Source organism: Myxine glutinosa, chromosome 4 (assembly GCF_964187855.1).
Source record: "Myxine glutinosa chromosome 4, kmMyxGlut1.1, whole genome shotgun sequence".
NCBI lineage: Eukaryota > Metazoa > Chordata > Myxini > Myxiniformes > Myxinidae > Myxine > Myxine glutinosa.
Genome location: NC_136264.1, coordinates 203,310,338 through 203,332,967, shown reverse-complemented (window position 1 = coordinate 203,332,967; position 22,630 = coordinate 203,310,338). Strand labels below are relative to the sequence as shown.

Here is a 22,630-nt window from a genome sequence, read left to right as displayed (position 1 = left end):
AATTCAGACAGGAAGGACAGATCACACGATGTTGTTAACCAGATCGATCTCGAGCGCAAACATCACCACCTTCCAAGTGCATACAAAAAAAATAGGGCAACTTCACCTAAACAAGAAGTCCTTGTTGCAGATATTCGCCGATGACATCCAGCTTTTCATCTCCACCAAGTCCGTCTCCACCGACACCCACTCTATCCTGACAAACTGCATCTCTGAAATAAAATCCTGGCTTCAAATCAACTTCCTCAAACTTAACTGTGATAAATCTGAAATAATCATCATTGGCCCAAAAACGCTCTCAAAATCCACCCATAACTTTGCCCTCAACATCGACGGTATCCCAGTATCCACCTCCCCTCTCATCCGAAATCTTGGCGTCATCTTTGACCAAACCCTCTCCTTCGACAAATACACTAAACAGATCACAAAGACAGCCTTCTTTCACCTGAAAAACATCGCCCGTCTCCGCTCATCCCTCTCCTCCATGGCTGCAGAAACCCTCATCCACGCCTTCATCACCTCCCGTCTGGACTACTGCAATAGCCTCCTCTATGGTTCACCCTCAACAATCACCAATAAACTCCAATACATTCAGAACTCCGCTGCCCGTCTACTCACCCATTCCCGGACCCGTGACCACATCACCCCCGTCCTTTACAAGCTTCACTGGCTCCCCATCTCCCAGAGAATCCAGTACAAAATCCTCCTCTTGACCTACAAAGCCCTCCATAACCTGGCCCCATCCTACCTGGCTGACCTCCTTTCCAGACACACTCCCACCCGCAACCTCCGCTCTGCTGGTACCAACCTCCTGACCCCCCCCCCCCCCCCCCATCCGGACCAAATTCAGATCCTGGGGGGACAGGGCCTTCTCCATCGCTGCTCCCACCCTCTGGAACTCACTACCTCACACCATCAGAGACTCCTCCTCACTCACCACATTCAAAACATCACTCAAGACCCACCTGTTCAACACTGCATTCAACATTCAACCCACAGCATTTAACCCCTGACTATCTCCTCTCCTTCTCCCTCCTTTTGCTTTAAATATTTCCCTATTGATTCTTGTCTTTTTGCAATTGTTGTTTTCATGTTTTGTTATGCATTACGTTTTGCACTCTGTCAAAGCGCCTTTCATGAAAAGCGCTATACAAAATAAATGAATTATTGTACACCGCTCCTTTCCTATGCCATCTCCAGGCATTGCAAATCGTCATTGCCGGGCACCAAAGGGGGCTCGGCAGTGACGCACGCTGAAAGAGAGTACTCAGTTTTCACTCTGGTTGTTTGTTGTACACCGCTCCTTTCCTATGCCATCTCCAGGCATTGCAAATCGTCATTGCTGGGCACCGAAGGGGGCTCGGCAGTGACGCACGCTGAAAGAGAGTACTCAGTTTTCACTCTGGTTTCTTGTTTGTTTGTTTGTTTGTTTTCTTTCTTGGTTGTCCGGGCGATATCTCAGCCATCCTTTGAGCTAGGAAGCTGAAATTTTGGCACAATAGTGAGAAAGTCCTTTGTCAAAAACGGTATTTTTTTTTTTTTGATTAATCAATAAATTAAGGAGTTATTTAATTATTAGCGATTAATTAAGTTCTTATTTAATTAATTAAATTTCCTTTCTCTTCTGACCATTAACTCAGGCACCTTTTGAGTTAGGAAGCTGATATTTGGACATGCCAATGACCAGGTGATTTGGCTGCAAATGATATTTTTGATTTATTAATTAATCAATTAATCGATTAATTATTTAATTATTCGATTAATGACAAAAAAAATTTTTTTTTTTAAAGTTACAGATTCTGATGAAATAGTGGTAGTTTATGTGTTCTCTGACCAAATTGATTAATAATTTAATTTTTTTATGATTATTATTTATTTATATTCATTATTAATCATTTATTTATTTTCTTTCTCATTTGGCCAATATCTCAGGCACCTTTTGAGCTGGGAAGCTAATATTTGGACATGAGTGACCAAGTGATGTGGCTATCAAGGATATTTTTGATTTATTGATTAATCATTTCATCTATTAATTATTTATTGATTAATCGATTAATTATTTATTGAGTAATCAATGAATTTTTTATAAATGACTTATTTAATTAAATTTCTAAAAGATACATCTTCGGATGAAGCACCAGTGGTTTAGTTATGCGATTAGCCAATTGATTATGAAAATATTTTGTGATAATCTTTTATTGATTTTAATTATACAATTAATCAATCAATTAGTGTACACCTCTCCCTCCCAATGCAGCCTCAATGAGCTGCACTGCGGTATTGCCGGGCGCCGGAGGCGCCCCGGCAATGCCGCGCTGCAGCATATTGTACACCGCTCCTTTCCTATGCCATCTCCAGGCATTGCAAATCGTCATTGCCGGGCACCAAAGGGGGCTCGGCAGTGACGCACGCTGAAAGAGAGTACTCAGTTTTCACTCTGGTTTCTTGTTTGTTTGTTTTCTTGGTTGTCCGGACGATATCTCAGCCATCCTTTGAGCTAGGAAGCTTAAATTTCGGCACAGTAGTGAGCAAGTCCTTTGTCAAATACGGTATTTTTTGTTTTTTGAATAATCAATTAATTGAGGAGTTATTTAATTATTAGCGTTTAATTAAGTACTTATTTAATTAATTAAATTTCATTTCTCTTCTGACCATTATTAACTCAGGCACCTTTTGAGTTAGGAAGCTGATATTTGGACATGCCAATGACCAGGTGATTTGGCTGCAAAGGATATTTTTGATTTATTAATTAATCAATTAATCGATTAATTATTTAATTATTCGATTAATGACAAAAAAAAATTTTTTTTTAAAGTTACAGATTCTGATGAAATAGTGGTAGTTTATGTGTTCTCTGACCAAATTGATTAATAATTTAATTTTTTTATGATTATTATTTATTTATTTTCATTATTTTCTTTCTTGTTTGTTTGTCCGGACGATATCTCAGCCATCCTTTGAGCTAGGAAGCTGAAATTTCGGCACAATCGTGAGCAAGTCCTTTGTCAAAAACAGTATTTATTTTTTTTGATTAATCAATAAATTGAGGAGTTATTTAATTATTAGCGATTAATTTAGTACTTATTTAATTAATTAAATTTCCTTTCTCTTCTGACCATTAACTCAGGCACCTTTTGAGTTAGGAAGCTGACATTTGGACATGCCAATTACCAGGTGATTTGGCTGCAAAGGATATTTTTGATTTATTAATTAATCAATTAATCGATTAATTATTTAATTATTCGATTAATGACAAAAAAAAATTTTTTTTTAAAGTTAAAGATTCTGATGAAATAGTGGTAGTTTATGTGTTCTCTGACCAAATTGATTAATAATTTAATTTTTTTATGATTATTATTTATTTATTTTCATTATTAATCATTTATTTATTTTCTGTCTCATTTGGCCAATATCTCAGGCACCTTTTGAGCTGGGAAGCTAATATTTGGACATGAGTGACAAAGTGATGTGGCTATCAAGGATATTTTTGATTTATTGATTAATCATTTCATCTATTAATTATTTATTGATTAATCGATTAATTATTTATTGAGTAATCAATTAATTATTTAATTTTTTATAAATGACTTATTTAATTAAATTTCTAAAAGATACATCTTCGGATGAAGCACTAGTGCTTTAGGTATGCTATTAGCCAATTGATTATGAAAATATTTTGTGATAATCTTTTATTGATTTTAATTATACAATTAATCAATCAATTAGTGTACACCTCTCCCTCCCAATGCAGCCTCAATGAGCTGCACTGCGGTATTGCCGGGCGCCAGAGGCGCCCCGGCAATGCCGCGCTGCAGCATATTTAATTATTTGGCATGGGGCGGTGTACTTTGAATGTATGTGTACTTGTTTAATTATTTGGCATGGGGCGGTGTACTTTGAATGTATGTGTACTTGTTTGTTTTCTTTCTTGGTTGTCCGGGCGATATCTCAGCCATCCTTTGAGCTAGGAAGCTGAAATTTCGGCACAGTAGTGAGCAAGTCCTTTGTCAAATACGGTATTTTTTGTTTTTTGAATAATCAATTAATTGAGGAGTTATTTAATTATTAGCGTTTAATTAAGTACTTATTTAATTAATTAAATTTCATTTCTCTTCTGACCATTATTAACTCAGGCACCTTTTGAGTTAGGAAGCTGATATTTGGACATGCCAATGACCAGGTGATTTGGCTGCAAAGGATATTTTTGATTTATTAATTAATCAATTAATCGATTAATTATTTAATTATTCGATTAATGACAAAAAAAAATTTTTTTTTAAAGTTACAGATTCTGATGAAATAGTGGTAGTTTATGTGTTCTCTGACCAAATTGATTAATAATTTAATTTTTTTATGATTATTATTTATTTATTTTCATTATTAATCATTTATTTATTTTCTTTCTCATTTGGCCAATATCTCAGGCACCTTTTGAGCTGGGAAGCTAATATTTGGACATGAGTGACCAAGTGATGTGGCTATCAAGGATATTTTTGATTTATTGATTAATCATTTCATCTATTAAGTATTTATTGATTAATCGATTAATTATTTATTGAGTAATCAATTAATTATTTAATTTTTTATAAATGACTTATTTAATTAAATTTCTAAAAGATACATCTTCGGATGAAGCACTACTGGTTTAGTTATGCGATTAGCCAATTGATTATGAAAATATTTTGTGATAATCTTTTATTGATTTTAATTATACAATTAATCAATCAATTAGTGTACACCTCTCCCTCCCAATGCAGCCTCAATGAGCTGCACTGCGGTATTGCCGGGCGCCGGAGGCGCCCCGGCAATGCCGCGCTGCAGCATATTTAATTATTTGGCATGGGGCGGTGTACTTTGAATGTATGTGTACTTGTTATTATTATTATTATAAAAACTACAATGGCAGTCAGTAGAGAGCATACCTCCGCCTGGTGAACGGTTTACTTTTGTATCCCACAGATAGGCCGGATCTGGATTCGGACCTGAACCAAAATCTATTCGGCTTGTTCTTGTCACCTAACCAACTCATCCACCAAATGTATTCATAACTCGTCCATAACTTTTTAAATTATCATGTTATATATTGCTTTTCACCCGATCTCTCAATGGTGAAGAATCACTTAAAAATTAAATAATTCTTGTAGCCGAATCCATATTCAGATCTTCACCAAAATCGAATCGATTCTTCCTTGTCACACACACAACCTCTACACCAGGTTTCGTCCAAATCCATTCATAATTTTTTGAGATTTCCTGCAATGTACAGTTTTTGGCCCTATCTCCCAATGGCGAAAAATCACTTAAAATTTTAAATAATTCTCAAGTCCGAAACCATATTCCCATCTTCACCGAAATCGAATATATTTGTCCTTGTCAGACACCCAACCGGTCCACCAAGTTTTATCCAAATCCGTTCAAAAGTTTTTGAGATATCCTGCTATGTATCGTTTTTGGCCCTCTCTCCCAATGGTGAAGAATCACTTTTAAAATTCTAGTAGCCGGATCCGAATCCGGATCTTCACCAAAATCTAATCATTTCGTCCTTGTCACAGATGCTAAATATCTGCCAAAATTCGTCTGAATCCGGCCACAACTTTGAGATATCTTGTTCACAAACGGACAAAGGCAAAAAAGTTAAAAGTTAAAGGACAGACAGAGACAGACAGACAGGGATGAAAACATACCTGCATCCACCTTTGGTGGCGGAGGTAATGATCCAACTATGTAAGCACATGATTTATGCTAAGGCCCCATATACCCTACACACTTAACAATATGGTCATGTCGGCATTTCAGAGAAGCTCTCAGACTTTGAAATGCATCTTGTTTCACTTTTCAATGGTTCTTTTGCCAAGTTTATAAAATGCTGAACAATGAGTGGAGCAATATCAATTGGTATCTTAAATATAAAGTGACATTTCATTTGTTTCAATTTAATTCTTTTCCAGGTACCCCAGGACCCTGGAACACTTCAGAAAAATGTAAACTTTTGCGTTTGTTGCCAAAGTTACCTGCCTTCAGCGGCATTTGCTCCGGCTGCATTGACAAAGACAATAAGTCATTGCCGAAGCTGCACCGCATTGGATAATTCTGGAAGAAAGAGGAAAGAAACGTCCCTCTTCCGCACGATGTTGCTTAAGCTGCGAACTACCGAGCAAGCATCGGGAGATAACTCCTCGTGTCTGGCCTTCCTGATCGGGGTATCTTTTCCTGACTTCTGGAAAACCACATTTACTTATTGCACAAAGCTTGCTTCTCCCGTTTTTCTCCCTCGCATTCCTACAGTACTCAAATCGTTATCAAATTCACATTGTAATTCAAGCCTATTTAGTTCCGGTGACAATGATAACAATGACAAGTGAAAAAACAGCTCATTGCTTCCTGAATGATCGTAACCTTATGCCACATTCAGGAAGAGGACTTCCGATACCTCGTGGAGGTCATATGGAGTGGACAATCAGCGCATGGTGGTAGCAGAGATCTCGTTGAGCTGGTCATGGTGAGATGGGACAAGAACATTCCTTGGAATCCATGGAACTGCATCCTTCTGACTGAAGATGAAGCAAGGCTCCACCTGCATCTTAAGGACAGGACCCAGGTATAGGTTACAAATGAACCTTTTAAAGTAATATAACACCTTCATTTATTACTTGCGAAAATCGAAGATTTTTCGAGGATATTGGTTGGTCTTGTGCGTTATTCTGTATGTATGTCAGTCGCCTGCAGGTCACAATTTTTAACCGATCTTTACGAAACGGCAAATGGTAGAGTAGCGTTGGACATAAGGAAGAAGCCCATTGATTGAGGTCAAAAGGTCAACATAGGCCAAAGGTCAACATTGGCCAAAGGTCAACAACTTAGGTGAAGTTTCTAAAATCCTCAATTTTCATCTGATTGACTTGAAATTTTAACAGGATTTGCATATCCAGTCACTGAATTCCACCACCAATTATTTTTGAGGTCAATGTAGACCAAAAGGTCAACATAGGTCGAATTTCTAAAATCGTCAATTTTCATCTGATTGACTTGAAATTTGAAGAGGATTTGCATACTTGATCATTGAATTCAACCACCAAATTGTTTTTGGGTCAACATACACTACCGTTCAAAAGTTCAAGTACACCCAACATGATGCGTTTAATGTGCAAAATGAACACAAGATGTGAACAAAACTCTTACCAAAGATATATCTGCTTATCTACTGATAATGTATTGTGCTTCAATGCATCTTTCTTGTGTGAAATGTAGGTTGAAAGCAACTTTGGAAAATAGGTCGAAAAGTGCAATACTAAATCAAAACTGAAACACAAAGATAATGTTATTAACGTTTCATCTCAGGAGAAAAAAGTGTTTACACATACTCTGCTCTGTGTGGAATGAATGTTTGTGCTTAGTTTCTTCATCACGTGCAATGTCTATTATTGCCAGGCATTGCAAAAAAATGTTCACAGAAAGGCCAGCCATACAATCTAATGAGTTTTTTTTGTGTTTCAGATTGCATGAACATGGGTGCCAAAGCTAAGCTAACACCAGAAAAAAGAAAGGCAATTGTAACTTTGAGAAAAGAAGGCCTAGAAACAGTTGCAATGCTGGAGCTGTTTAGCTTTGCTCTAATATTTGGTGCTGTAAGACGTCTGTTGCGCAGACTGGTGATTCAGATAACTTGTCCTACAATTCTGTTGTGATTCTTGGTCGACCAGAACATTTTCTATCTGCATTTCTACCATTTTCGTTATGTTGTTTAATGGCACAAGCAACTGCTTTTACTGACACTTGTAATTTTTTACAATTTCTCTCAAGGATTGGCCTTCTTTTCTCAAAGTTACAATTATTGCCTGTTTTTTTTCTGGCATTAGCTGAGCTTTGGCACCCATGTTCATGCAATCTGAAACACCAAAAAAATTCATTAGATTGTATGGCTGCCCTTTCTGTAAACATTTTTTTGCAACTCCTGGCAATAGACATTGCACGTGATGAAGAAACACAGAACAAACATTCATTCCACACAAAGCAGATTATTTGTAAACTATTTGTAAATGTAAATTATTTGTTGCTCCTGAGATGAAACATTAATAACATTAACTTCACGTTTCAGTTTGAATTTAGTTTTGCACTTTTCGACCTATTTCCAAAAATTGCCTTAAACCAACGTTCCACACAAGAAAGATGCATTGAAGCACAATATATTGTCAGTAGATAAGCAGATATATCTTTGGTAAGTAAAGAGTTTTGTTCACATTTTACGTTCATTTTGCACGTTAAACTTTAAAATAACAAAAAATGTTGGGTGTACCTAAACTTTTGACTGGTAGTGTATGCCAAAAGGTCAACATAGGACAAAGGTCAGCAACTTGTGTGGAATTTCTAAAATCCTCAATTTTTATCCGATTGAATTGAAATTTGAAGAGGATTTACAACTTGATCATTGAATTCAACCACCAATTATTTTTGAGGTCAACAGAGGCCAAAAGGTCAATAAATGCTGAAAGTCAACAACTTATTTTCGGGATTTCGCAAGTACTGTGCTATGCACAATATATGTTTTGTTTGGTTTTTTTTCTCTGAGGAAGTTAATGCAAGATCCTAAATAATATGGATTAGAGGTGCAAAGACCCTGGCTTTGATAAAGAAGCAAGTGTACATTCATCGGTCTCTCTTCATCTACGCACTTTCTTCTGGATGTTATGCATGTGAACCCCACCTGCATTTCCACATCCAATTGTCTGGTTTTCTTTGGGGACTGAGCTCCTTTAAGGGTAGTACAATGTAAATATAATGAGTCAAATTGCCTTTCATACTAACTTTGAGAGTAACATCCTTGGTGTTATTTGCACGTATTGCACACAGGCTTACAAGGACCATTTTCTCGCTGCGGTCCATCACCGCCATGTACTGGCTCGTTTTTACTTCAGCAGCATCGACACGATGGCCAAGCACATTGACCTGATGTCAGCGAAACCCCAAGGCCAAACTGTACGGGCAACAAAAACATGAGCGTAACTGCCTGAACCCAATGTTACCTTCGGATCCGAGCATAACTATAACCCTAATCAATAAAATGGTCCACATATTACAACTGTGTTAAACTCCAATCATTAACCTGGAAAAAGTAAAGAAGTCCTTTTTTTCTGGTTCTTGCCTTCAATGGCATGCAGTGATTGTGAAAGTGCTACTACTCTCTCTACGTGTGGTTGGCTGAGGTTGAAAGGATAAAAACAGCATACTTCATATTTAGCACCTCAACTGAGGAACCGGCTGGAGGCTTGAGTGAATACGTATGTTATAATCTCTTTCTTTGGACTGTTTCACAGGCAGGGTGATGTGTCAATGTGTGTCGTCCCTCGGATGGACGTTAAACGGGCATCCCGTCTCCAGGCATTCGTTGGTGGATGTTAAAGATCTCATGGTGTTCTTCGTGAAGAGTAGGTGAGCCATCGCCAACAACATAAAGTTGTTCTCCTCCTCTTCCCTTTATGAGGTGTGAGGTCCAATGGCACCAATTAATGTTCCTGCCTTGCCTTGACCACAATACTCCTCCACTCTCCTCTGTCCTCAGCCGACTCTCTCCACCCTCCAACTACCCCCACCTCACTGATATCCCCCCTCACACAATCCTCCTATCTCAACTGCAGTCTACCTCTTTTCCTCCTACCTTATTCCCTCAACCTATCCACTCTCTTTGCCATTCTATCTTCCCCCATCCACACCAAATATCCAGCCCATCTCAGCTGGCATTTCACCAATCTCCGTCAAGCTCATCTGCACACCAATCTCCTCCGTCAGTTCATCCTTTCTCCTTCTATCCACCCTCTTGACTCCCACAATCCTCCTGACCCAGTTGTTCTCTCAAACCTGCAGCTCCTGTTGTTGTCTCTCTGTCAGTGCCACCGTCTCCAGACAATAAAGGTAGGCCGGCGTTACACATAACATCAGAACCTTCCCTTTCAATTTCCTTGAAATCTTTCTGTCCGCCATTACTCCCTCCTCCACACATTCGCACCCACCTGAATCCTCATCCACACCTCTGTCTCTAACTTACCATCCCCAGTTACTGTCCCTCCCCCCCCCAGATACTTAAACCTATTTCCTTGTCTGATCTCCTTCCCCTCTAACATGATATTCATTTATTTTCTCTGCTGCCCAACCCACATCACCTCCATCTTCTCCGTGCTCATCTTCAGCCCATGTTTCTCAAATCCCTCCTTCCACTCCCACAGTAAATCACTAAGAATTTTTTTTAAAAATCTCGTATCCAGATTCGGATCTTCACTAAAATCTAATCAATTTGTCCTCGTCACAAAGGCAACCTCCCCACCAAATGTCGGCCGAATCCGTTCACAACTTTTTGAGATATCCTGATCAGACAGACAGACAAACAGGCGTGAAAACATAACTTCCATCCACTCTCGGTGGCAGAGGTAATAACGTCAAATTACAGCAAAAGAAAGATGCGTAGCCCTACATAGAACATAAAAGGTGAAAAGCACGAGGACTCAGGTAAATTTTGCATTTTTAATGTGATGATAAAATATGCCCTGCCCCACGTACAGGTAGGCTTACATATGAAGACTGATATTTCTGATTCATCTGCTCATTCCAAGTTAACCACAACAGCTCATGAGAATAATTAGCATCATTTCTAACACCAAATGAGTTGACCGCCAAAGGACAGAAATTTGGTCTACTGCACTGTCTGAAAGAGTTAACAGGATAACACAAGGCCCTACTGTCAATGGAATACCGGTAATTAGTTTCAATTCCCACTTTGACTCGCAATCGGTACAAATTTTACAATTTATACAAACAGCCCCGTGGCATGAGGGACACACTTTGAATACATGCGGATTCAGCAGTTCCTGTTTCTGATGGATAACAGTCAGCCAGGCACTCAACAGCACACACGTGTACTCCATAATCAATCAGTCAGGCCCTCAACAGCACACACATGTACTACATAATCAATCAGCCAGGCACTAAACAGCACACACATGTACTACATAATCAGTCAGGCACTCTACAGCACACACATGTACTACATAATCAATCAGCCAGGCACTAAACAGCACACACATGTACTACATAATCAATCAGCCAGGCACTCAACAGCACACACGTGTACTCCATAATCAATCATCCAGGCACTCTACAGCACACACATGTACAACATAATCAATCAGCCAGGCACTAAACAGCACACACGTGTACTACATAATCAGTCAGTCACTCTACAGCACACACATGTACTACATAATCAATCAGCCAGGCACTAAACAGCACACACATGTACTACATAATCAGTCAGGCACTCTACAGCACACACATGTACTACATAATCAATCAGCCAGGCACTAAACAGCACACACATGTACAACATAATCAATCAGCCAGGCACTAAACAGCACACACATGTACTACATAATCAGTCAGGCACTCTACAGCACACACATGTACTACATAATCAATCAGCCAGGCACTAAACAGCACACACACATGTACTACATAATCAATCAGCCAGGCACTAAACAGCACACACATGTACTACATAATCAGTCAGGCACTCTACAGCACACACATGTACTACATAATCAATCAGCCAGGCACTAAACAGCACACACATGTACTACATAATCAATCAGCCAGGCACTAAACAGCACACACATGTACTACATAATCAATCAGTCAGGCACTCAACAGCACACACATGTACTACATAATCAATCAGTCAGGCACTCAACAGCACACACGTGTACTCCATAATCAATCATCCAGGCACTCTACAGCACACACATGTACAACATAATCAATCAGCCAGGCACTAAACAGCACACACGTGTACTACATAATCAGTCAGTCACTCTACAGCACACACATGTACTACATAATCAATCAGCCAGGCACTAAACAGCACACACATGTACTACATAATCAGTCAGGCACTCTACAGCACACACATGTACTACATAATCAATCAGCCAGGCACTAAACAGCACACACATGTACTACATAATCAATCAGTCAGGCACTCAACAGCACACACGTGTACTCCATAATCAATCAGTCAGGCACTCAACAGCACACACATGTACTACATAATCAATCAGCCAGGCACTCAACAGCACACACGTGTACTCCATAATCAATCAGCCAGGCACTCAAAAACGCACACATACTCCATCGCTATCCGCCAGCTCTCCAACCCCCCACTCCATCGTTGCTGGGAAGTTCCAACATCTTAACGAAAATAAATCGATTCCAATCCTAATCCTTGAAAATTCAACAACCCCAAACCCACCACAAAACTTTCAACCCAATATATAATAAGCAATGCAACGAACCTGAGGAAGAAGAAGAACAATGGTGACACATTTGACTGCTACTTCTGACAGGACAGCTGAGTGTTCGGTTTAAAGGTTCACCGGAGAGATTTTGCATCTGAAGATAAAGGAGCGAAATTGAATTTTTATTCTCTGTCCTGTGCTCCATTGTCCTTTGAATATCTAGTGTGCATTTCTGTCCCTTTTTGTTGTGAGGTGATTGAGTTATCAATGCTGCGAGATGGCAGGAAGTTTCGCTCGTTATTTTCTTCAAGGAAAAACTTTTATTTTATTTTCACCAAATTATTTTCCTTCGTCCCACTCCTCTTTACTCCCATTCCAATTCCATCCCCTCAATCTCTACAGAATAAACTCTGTTTTCCAAATCTGTTTAAAAAAAAAAACCCATTCATTTCATCATATTAGTCAGATCACTCCCAGTAACTATCACCGTACGGGAGACAGATCACTCCCAGTAACTATCACCGTACGGGAGACAGATCACTCCCAGTAACTATCACCGTACGGGAGACAGATCACTCCCAATAAATATCACCGTACGGGAGACAGATCACTCCCAGTAACTATCACCGTGTTGGAGACAGATCACTCCCAGGTTGGAGAAAGATCACTCCCAGTAACTATCACCGTGCGGGAGGCAGATCACTCCCAGTAACTATCACCGTACGGGAGACAGATCACTCCCAGGTTGGAGACAGATCACTCCCAGTAACTATCACCGTGCGGGAGGCAGATCACTCCCAGGTTGGAGAAAGATCACTCCCAGTAACTATCACCGTGCGGGAGGCAGATCACTCCCAGTAACTATCACCGTACGGGAGACAGATCACTCCCAGTAACTATCACCGTGTTGGAGACAGATCACTCCCAGGTTGGAGACAGATCACTCCCAGTAACTATCACCGTACGGGAGACAGATCACTCCCAGGTTGGAGAAAGATCACTCCCAGTAACTATCACCGTGTTGGAGACAGATCACTCCCAGGTTGGAGAAAGATCACTCCCAGTAACTATCACCGTGCGGGAGGCAGATCACTCCCAGTAACTATCACCGTACGGGAGACAGATCACTCCCAGGTTGGAGACAGATCACTCCCAGTAACTATCATCGTGCGGGAGGCAGATCACTCCCAGGTTGGAGAAAGATCACTCCCAGTAACTATCACCGTGCGGGAGGCAGATCACTCCCAGGTTGGAGAAAGATCACTCCCAGTAACTATCACCGTATGGGAGACAGATCACTCCCAGTAACTATCACCGTGTTGGAGACAGATCACTCCCAGGTTGGAGACAGATCACTCCCAGTAACTATCACCGTGCGGGAGGCAGATCACTCCCAGTAACTATCACCGTACGGGAGACAGATCACTCCCAGGTTGGAGACAGATCACTCCCAGTAACTATCACCGTGCGGGAGGCAGATCACTCCCAGTAACTATCACCGTGCGGGAGGCAGATCACTCCCAGTAACTATCACCGTACGGGAGGAAGATCACTCCCAGTAACTATCACCGTGCGGGAGGCAGATCACTCCCAGTAACTATCACCGCTGGAGTTGGACCACATCCAGTCACTATCAGCATGTTGAATATAGCCACCACTTCCAGTAACTATCAGCATGTTGAAGATAGCCACCACTTCCAGTAACTATCAGCATGTTGAAGATAGCCACCACTTCCAGTCACTATCAGCATGTTGAAGATAGCCACCACTTCCAGTAACTATCAGCATGTTGAAGATAGCCACCACTTCCAGTAACTATCAGCATGTTGAAGATAGCCACCACTTCCAGTCACTATCAGCATGTTGAAGATAGCCACCACTTCCAGTAACTATCAGCATGTTGAAGATAGCCACCACTTCCAGTCACTATCACCATGTTGAAGATAGCCACCACTTCCAGTCACTATCAGCATGTTGAAGATAGCCACCACTTCCAGTCACTATCACCATGTTGAAGATAGCCACCACTTCCAGTCACTATCACCATGTTGAAGATAGCCACCACTTCCAGTCACTATCAGCATGTTGAAGATAGCCACCACTTCCAGTCACTATCACCATGTTGAAGATAGCCACCACTTCCAGTCACTATCACCATGTTGAAGATAGCCACCACTTCCAGTCACTATCAGCATGTTGAAGATAGCCACCACTTCCAGTAACTATCAGCATGTTGAAGATAGCCACCACTTCCAGTCACTATCAGCATGTTGAAGATAGCCACCACTTCCAGTCACTATCAGCATGTTGAAGATAGCCACCACTTCCAGTAACTATCATCATGTTGAAGATAGCCACCACTTCCAGTAACTATCAGCATGTTGAAGATAGCCACCACTTCCAGTAACTATCAGCATGTTGAAGATAGCCACCACTTCCAATCACTGTCAGTGTGTTGGAATTAGACCATTCCCAGTCACTATCACCATGTTGGAGTTACACCACTCCCAATTACTATCGGCGTGTTGGAGTTAGACCACTCCCAGTCACTATCACCATACTGGAGTTAGACTACTCCCCATAACTATCACCATGTTGGAGTTAGACCACTTCCAGCTGGGAACATTTTCCACTGTTCTGGCGTAACTTCAGCACAGACTTGTGAAAATGTTTCTGATCTTTAATATTATGATAGATCCCAGTAAATAATTATTGTACTTTACCTATTTAAAAAGATATATATTTCCAGCTGGAGTGCATCAAACAGCTTGTCTGATGAATGAAATAATACTAGTGGGGTCACCCGTGGTAATCCCATGGGCATTGAGGTGTATCGTTGCGATCAGTGCAGCCGTTTTTGCGGTACCCAGGACAATAACGTTATGCGGGAGTCCAAAACTGAAAATGCTGGAGAAAAAAGCTGAAATTGGAAAAACAATATAGCCTATTTTACTCCAGGGGGTCCCAGGATTACCCACCCAAAATATCGTTGCGATCGGTTCAGCCGTTTTTGCGGTACCTGAGAACGGACGGACGGACAGACAGACGGAGGGACATTTGGTGAATTGTAGCAAGATACCGAAGCTAAGTTCTTCTTCTTCTATTGAGCGTTTTTCATGGAGTGTTACTTTAAAGTAACTAGCTCAAAACAAATGGTCTTCTATGAATTTTCATATGTCCCTGACAATGTGCTGATCGAATAAAACTTTTTTCACAGGAAGTGCATTTATATGGACGTTCTCCTGTATGAGTTCTCACGTGCCTTTGAAAATCCGACGAACAAGAGAAAGCCTTCTTACAAAATTCGCACTTGTAGGGACGCTCTCCGGTATGGATTCTCACATGTTTCTGATACGCAGTTTTATGTGCAAAGGTCTTTTCACAGGAAGTGCATTTATGTGGCCGTTCACCTGTGTGAACCCTCATGTGAATCCGACAGTCTGACGATGACGGAAATTGCTTTTCACAGTAAGAGCACTTGTACGGACGCTCTCCGGTGTGGATTCTCAGGTGTTTCCGATAAGCTGCAGGATTGGCAAAAGTCTTGCCACACGTAGCGCACTTATGTGGACGTTCACCCGTATGAATCCTCATGTGTGTCTGACACGACGTCGACTGCGTAAAAGCTTTACCGCAGATGGTACACTTGTACGGGCGCTCTCCCGTATGGACACGGATGTGATTTTGACAAGCAGACGATGAAGAAAAAGCCTTCTCGCACACGGAGCAGGTGTAAGGGCGCTCGCCCGAGTGGATCCTCAAATGCGCAATGAAATTGTCCTTACGATCCGAGCTGTAGGGGCAGAGGTTGCACTTGTGCTTCTTCTGTTCAGGTTTTTCATCATGAGTCTCCAAGTGAAGATGCAGAAGGTCTTCGGTTGATAACTCCTCCTGACACGTGGTGCAGGTGTACTTGTTGATGGATTTCCCAGCCAACCCTAGCGCAACATTCCACATGGACAAAAAGAAAAGGCTTGAGAATTTAGAGTGCTGTATATAGTTTTAAACAAAGTAAACATTCATCGTTTTCTGTGAGCAATTTTCTTTACCCAAGTAGACCATGGTGGTGAACAATCGTATAGTTCTTCTCCATTTTTCATCACCAGCCACGCAGCAGGAGATCACAAACATTTTAGGAGCATAAACTGAATCACAAAATGGTTTTCTTCAAGCTCCATCATACATACATCAATTAAATAATCCAAATAATTCAATTGCAGTTCCCCCGCTACCTATTTAATCTCAGTTACGGAAGCATGGTGACATTTGATTTGACAGTACCATTTCATGAAACCGATACATTTTCTGCACACAAGTATTGACCTGATGCGGATGTTGGTTCATGGAATAATCATTTTGTGTTGGAACACGTGCGTACCTTGTGAAGCTGGGAAATTATCAACTTTTGGTTCAGCTTTCACCTTTATGGAAAGGTCTGCAAGCACAACAGGAAAGAAGTTTGGTTTTCTGAAATGTCTGTTTACCCAACCACAATCTATACTGTATCGATGAATGTTTGCATTTGTTTCGCCTGACAAAATGAATCCTTTGAATTCAAAACTACAGTTCATAGAACACCGGACCCTGCGCAGTCTTGAACAAGAGAAAAATGACCACATCGTGCTCACCAGCAACGTGTAGAATCATGAGGATATCCGTTGCAATATGTTCTTACCTCATACCAACGCACGTCCGAGTGTATGCGCCTGTGCTATTCAAAAAGGCACCCCAACAACAAGAACAACAACGCGGTCCTCTCATAGAGCTGCTCGTCGCAGCTAAAAACAAGGGCATGGGCGGGATCTCCGAGCGGCAAATTTGATTGGTCAAAATGATTTAAAATGCCGCAATATTTTGTCCGAATACTGCTAAACGGAAGGTTTTTGAAAGTGCCAAGAAACGATGTGTGTTCTACAGTGTTCAAGTATATAATTAAATTGAAATAAAATACAGATTTTAAAGGCTGTAGAAAAAAAAAAGTTTGATTCCACAACAATTTATTCAGCTATCTCTCAACTTCGCCTCGCTCGAACTCAGCGTCACGAGCCACAGAGAAGCTGATCAAGCTGGACAGGTTCGATGGGGACCCTCATGCGAGCGATGCCTCGAGCCAATGGTCATACTGGGAACGAGCCCTCGGACACCACATGGCGACGGTTCCTGAGCTCGTGGACGCGCAGAAGTTGACCATCCTACACTGTAATGTGTCGAACACGGTCTATGATTATTTCACTCTTTGTGAGACATATGAGGCGGCCATAGCTGACTAAATTATTGTGGAATCAAACTCAGACATCTGGCAATAATTGAAGCTTTATTGAACTATTTCTCAAGCCAATCCTACAACACAACAATACAGTTTATTAGTCCCATGTAAAGGCAACCAAAGCATACATCTCTTTCTAATTCCTTGCAAGCAAGCCTTTGCATACCTAGTAAATCTCGATAGTCTACTGCGCAGGGATACAGTATGCCACCTCTCGCACACCGAACGGACACAGTTTATACAAGTCCCCTCAAGATCATTCCTTTCCAGTGGATAGTCTCGCCACTCAGCCCGAGACAATACAACATATTTCATCACAAGCATTTTCAGAAGTTATCGCCATTGCAGCGTCTTTTAACAGGTGTAGAAAAGATCATGGCTTTGGATTGGGGAACGATTTGAGATGTTGGTGAACATCCAATCTTGATAATATTCAATTGAAATCGAGTTGTTCCTCCATCAAAAACTGACGTTTGCGGACACATAGGGACAAAGTGAACCAATTGCTTAAGCCCGGTTTTCGCTTCGCACGTGCGGGGTTGAAAGGAAACGGAGACATTCAAAGGACGTCAGCAAAAGCAATGCATACCGGAAGCACTCGCCGATCAGATGAACAACAAACTCAAAACAATTGCAACATTACAACTGTGTTGCTCATGCTTTCCATGACTGATAAATTGGTCGTCCCCGATAGGCTCCAATGGAATATCAATTCTGATTATTTTGTGCATAAAAGATAAAATAACAGTTTAGCGGTACAGTACTCAAACAGCAACGTGAATACACAATATTGAGATCATTTCTTCCTCGTGTCATTTTCCCCTAAATTCCATGAGAGAGAGGAGAGAGAGGAGAGAGAGAAGAGAGAGAGAGGAGAGAAGAGAGAGAGAGAGAGAGAGAGAGAGAGAGAGAGAAATGGGGGAAGCTGATTTCTCCTTGATTTCTGGCTGCAAAGTGAAAAGCGACGTCATAAAATATGGCGTCACCGGTACCCAGAGTACTGCAGAAAGGTCACTTCCCCCAAGGTCAGAGGCTAAGTTTGTCCGAAGTCAAGTCCGGTTTTTCCAAATCAATGTCTTGTCGCTCCTCCACGAGCCTTGAATCCAGTAAAAAATATTGAAGAGCATTTTTCTCTCTCTGAGTGACAAAAACTGAGTGGCTTTTTTCAGGAACTTTGGGAACTAAGACGTTTCGGGAACTGAGTGGCGTGCCGACGAGGAGGGGAGTGTCGTTGAAGCTGAAGGGAAAGGTGTATGCTGCATGAGTAGTGTAATAATGTTGCTTCTGGGACACCTCCGTTTAACATGGGAAATCCCTATCTAATGTCATTTACCCCCTTGTCTTTTTCAAAAATCATAAACACCTCTATTTCTCCCACCCTCATCTTTATGAACCTTTTGTCTGTAGTACCTATCCTTAATGTTGTTCATTAGACCACTCAAACACTACAAATATTTGTTTTCTCTTATAGACCTATCATCCTTCTTCTACATATCATCTGGCAGATTAATCTTTGACCCACTCAAACATTGACCCATTCACTTCCATATTAATTCTTTCCCTCCCTCATTGCCCCTAAACACCTATATTTCTCTCACCCTGTTCTTTACGAACCTTCTAACCTTTTGACATGTTATCCTTATTCATTAGACCACTTAAACACCTGTGATCCTTCTGACCTCATGGACCTTTTAACCTTTTACTCTTAATATCATCTGGTGAATATAACCCACTCAAACAACGACCCTACAAATATTTGTTTATGCGTGGGAAATAATTTAATTCTCCTACAACTCTCTTCACCATCTAATATATTAACAAAAAATATGTTTGAGTTTGGTTCTTTATTAAGATATTTTAACTGAGCTAAGATAAAATGGTAAACCTCCCTCAATGTTCTTGTTTGAGCGCCTCCAGTGCCACATACCATTTTTTGGTAAGCTCCGCCCACTTTTTGGTAAACCACGCCCATTTTTTACTAAGCCCCGCCCACTTTTTGTTAAGCCACGCCCACTTTTTACTAAGCCCCGCCCACTTTTGCTAAGCTCCTCCCACTTTTGCTAAGTCCCACCCACTTTATAAACTCTTCAGCATTGTATCATTTCCAGATAATACATTACATCATTTTCAGGGAATTTCCATCACATCATTTCCAGTTAAGACACGCCCAGGGAATTTCCACAGGAAGACACACCCAGTCCTTATAAAAGGCACCGACCACACAGGCTTTTTCAAACACGCTTTCTGCTTCACTTGAGAATGGACTACTATGCCGAAATGGAATGGGATAACTTTGCTATTCCATGGAGTCCTACTACCTGTGTAGAACTCAACCTTCAGATTGATGAACTGGACTCGAACCTCTTATCAATGGAGGTAAGTTTGTTTATTTATTTATTTATTTATTTAAATTTTTTTTTTTTTTTTTTTTTTTTTTTTTAAGATGAGACTCGTGTAAGAGTTAACAAAGTTTATTTTAATATTCATAGAGCTTGATTTATACAAATAAAAAATATTGTATTAAATTAATACATTGTTATTTTCTTTCACAGGAAATTGTATCTGAGATACGAAATGAAAATTCTGCTTTTAACACAACTTGGGATGAAGTTATTTTTTTGTTTGAAGACATTTTGAACAACCAAGACCCCCAGAACGAGTTCTACCTTGATGACCCAGCCAAAGAGTTATACCTTGGAGATCCACAAAATCCTGAAAAAGAGTTTTACCATGATGATACTTGTTGTGAGTTATCAAAACAAAACCCACTGAACAAGTTCTACCTTGATGAGCCAGAATACAAGTCATACATTGGAGACCCACAAATTTCTGAAAATTGGGAAAGGAGAGTTCTCCCTGATGGTCCGCAGTTATACTATGTGAGACACATCATAGAAACCCTAAAAAATTGGGCAAGGAGAGTTCTCCCTGATGGTCCGCAGTTATACTATGTGAGACACATCATAGAAACCCTAAAAAATTGGGCAAGGAGAGTTCTCCCTGATGGTCCGCAGTTATACTATGTGAGACACATCATAGAAACCCTAAAAAATTGGGCAAGGAGAGTTCTCCCTGATGGTCCGCAGTTATACTATGTGAGCCACATCATAGAAACCCTAAAAAATTGGGCAAGGAGAGTTCTCCCTGATGGTCCGCAGTTATACTATGTGAGACACATCATAGAAACCCTAAAAAATTGTGAAATGGGAATTCTCCCTGATGGTCCGCAGTTATACTATGTGAGACACATCATAGAAACCCTAAAAAATTGGGAAAGGGAAGTTTTCCCTGATGGTCCGCAGTTATACTATGTGAGACTTATCACGGAAACCCCCAATATTTCTGAAAATTGTGGTTTTACCTTGGGGACTTGGAAAGATGGTTATATTTTTGGAGACTCGGAATGGGGGTTTTGTTTTGATGACTCGGAATGTGATACCTATCTTGGAGGCTCAACAGGAATGTGGTTATACCTTGGGAACTTGGAAAGTTGGTTTTATTTTGGAGACTCTACCTGTGGGGTTCCTCTTGGAGACTCTTTGGATTCTAAAGCAATGAACAATGTTCTTTATTTAATGACGCTTGATTTAAGCAATATCAAGAAAGTTCGAGGAAGAAAATGCTGGAAAATTCTTTCTTCCCATTTCTACTTCTTCAAACTTAAAAGCCTTGAAAGACAGAATTGGAGGAAGAGGAAAAAAAAAAAAGAAATACGTATTTAAAAAAGAAGAAAAGAAAGATTATGTTAGGGTTTGGGTGGGATTTTGAATGTGAGGGTTAGGGATGGGGTTGGGTTAGGGTTGGGATTTTGAATGTGAGGGTTAGGGTTGGGGTTGGGTTAGGGATGGGGTTGGGTTAGGGATGGGGTTGGGTTAGGGATGGGTTGGGTTAGGGTTGGGATTTTGAATGTGAGGGTTAGGGTTGGGGTTGGGTTAGGGATGGGATTGGGTTAGGGTTGGGATTTTGAATGTGAGGGTTAGGGATGGGTTGGGTTAGGGATGGGGTTGGGTTAGGGATGGGGTTGGGTTAGGGTTGGGGTTGGGTTAGGGATGGGGTTGGGTTAGGGATGGGGTTGGGTTAGGGATGGGGTTGGGTTAGGGATGGGGTTGGGTTAGGGATGGGGTTGGGTTAGGGATGGGTTGGGTTAGGGATGGGTTTGGGTTAGGGATGGGGTTGGGTTAGGGCTTGGGTTGGGTTAGGGTTTGTATATTATTATGACTCACTCGCACATACACACACACACAAAAGTTAAGCCCCAACTAAAAAGTTGTGGGATTCTGTGTTTGGGGTTCACAGATTTAAAAACGTATCCCCATTATACACACACAAAAGTTAAGCCCCAACTAAAAAGTTGTGGGATTCTGTGTTTGGGGTTCACAGATTTAAAAACGTATCCCCATTATACACACACAAAAGTTAAGCCCCAACTAAAAAGTTGTGGGATTCTGTGTTTGGGGTTCACAGATTTAAAAACGTATCCCCATTATACACACACAAAAGTTAAGCCCCAACTAAAAAGTTGTGGGATTCTGTGTTTGGGGTTCACAGATTTAAAAACGTATCCCCATTACATTTTATTTATTTATTTATTATTTTCAAGGTTATTATCTGCTTACTTGTGTTTTTTGTAATTCTTGTGAGTAAAATGAACCCAAGATTTCTTCTCCATTTAAATCATATAATTTGTAGGTCCAAGGGACTGTATCCATTACATCAATGATTTTAAATAATTCACGAGTCCATTTTTGTGTATAACCTTTCTCAAAATGACTTTTCCATTTGTATATTCTTACAATATCACCAACTTTAAACTTGGGCTTTCTCAAATTAATCTCCTTTTCATATTCTAATTTTGTAAATGTTTCTGATGGTTTTGATTGTGTTGATGAATGAACTGTATTATTGTAATTATCTACAATATCCTGAATTAAATACACCCATTTTTGAGAACCGAGTTGTGTGAATTTTTTATATAATTTCTCTTTTAAAGTACGATTAAAACGCTCAATAACAACTGCCTTTCCTTCATTAAAGGTGCTGTATAATTTAATACCCTTCCCCTTAAGAAATTTCATGAATATTTTGT

The 22,630-nt window shown here is 40.5% G+C and overlaps 2 protein-coding genes across 7 annotated transcripts in view; one reads left to right on the top strand and one right to left on the bottom strand.

The window, feature by feature from the left end:
* The window catches only part of IQUB (IQ motif and ubiquitin domain containing), a 40,811-nt gene extending 31,735 nt beyond the window's left edge, over window positions 1-9,076 (top strand). For all 3 annotated transcript variants that reach the window (XM_078776929.1, XM_078776928.1, XM_068114292.2), the window contains 3 exons: window positions 5,949-6,200; window positions 6,413-6,598; window positions 8,848-9,076. In XM_078776929.1, coding sequence (XP_078633055.1) covers window positions 5,949-6,200; window positions 6,413-6,598; window positions 8,848-8,994 — 585 coding nt within the window. In that variant the 3' untranslated portion in view covers window positions 8,995-9,076. The remainder of the gene's footprint in view (window positions 1-5,948; window positions 6,201-6,412; window positions 6,599-8,847) is intronic.
* A 1,422-nt stretch (window positions 9,077-10,498) lies between these two features.
* LOC137425653 (uncharacterized) overlaps window positions 10,499-22,630 on the bottom strand; it is a 64,742-nt gene continuing 52,610 nt past the window's right edge. For 2 of the 4 annotated variants that reach the window (XM_078776926.1, XM_078776927.1), the window contains exons 6-7: window positions 16,657-16,713; window positions 10,499-16,216 (exon numbers count right to left, since the gene is read on the bottom strand). In XM_078776926.1, coding sequence (XP_078633052.1) covers window positions 15,417-16,216; window positions 16,657-16,713 — 857 coding nt within the window. In that variant the 3' untranslated portion in view covers window positions 10,499-15,416. The remainder of the gene's footprint in view (window positions 16,217-16,656; window positions 16,714-22,630) is intronic. The other 2 variants (XM_078776924.1, XM_078776925.1) reach the window with 1 other exon arrangement.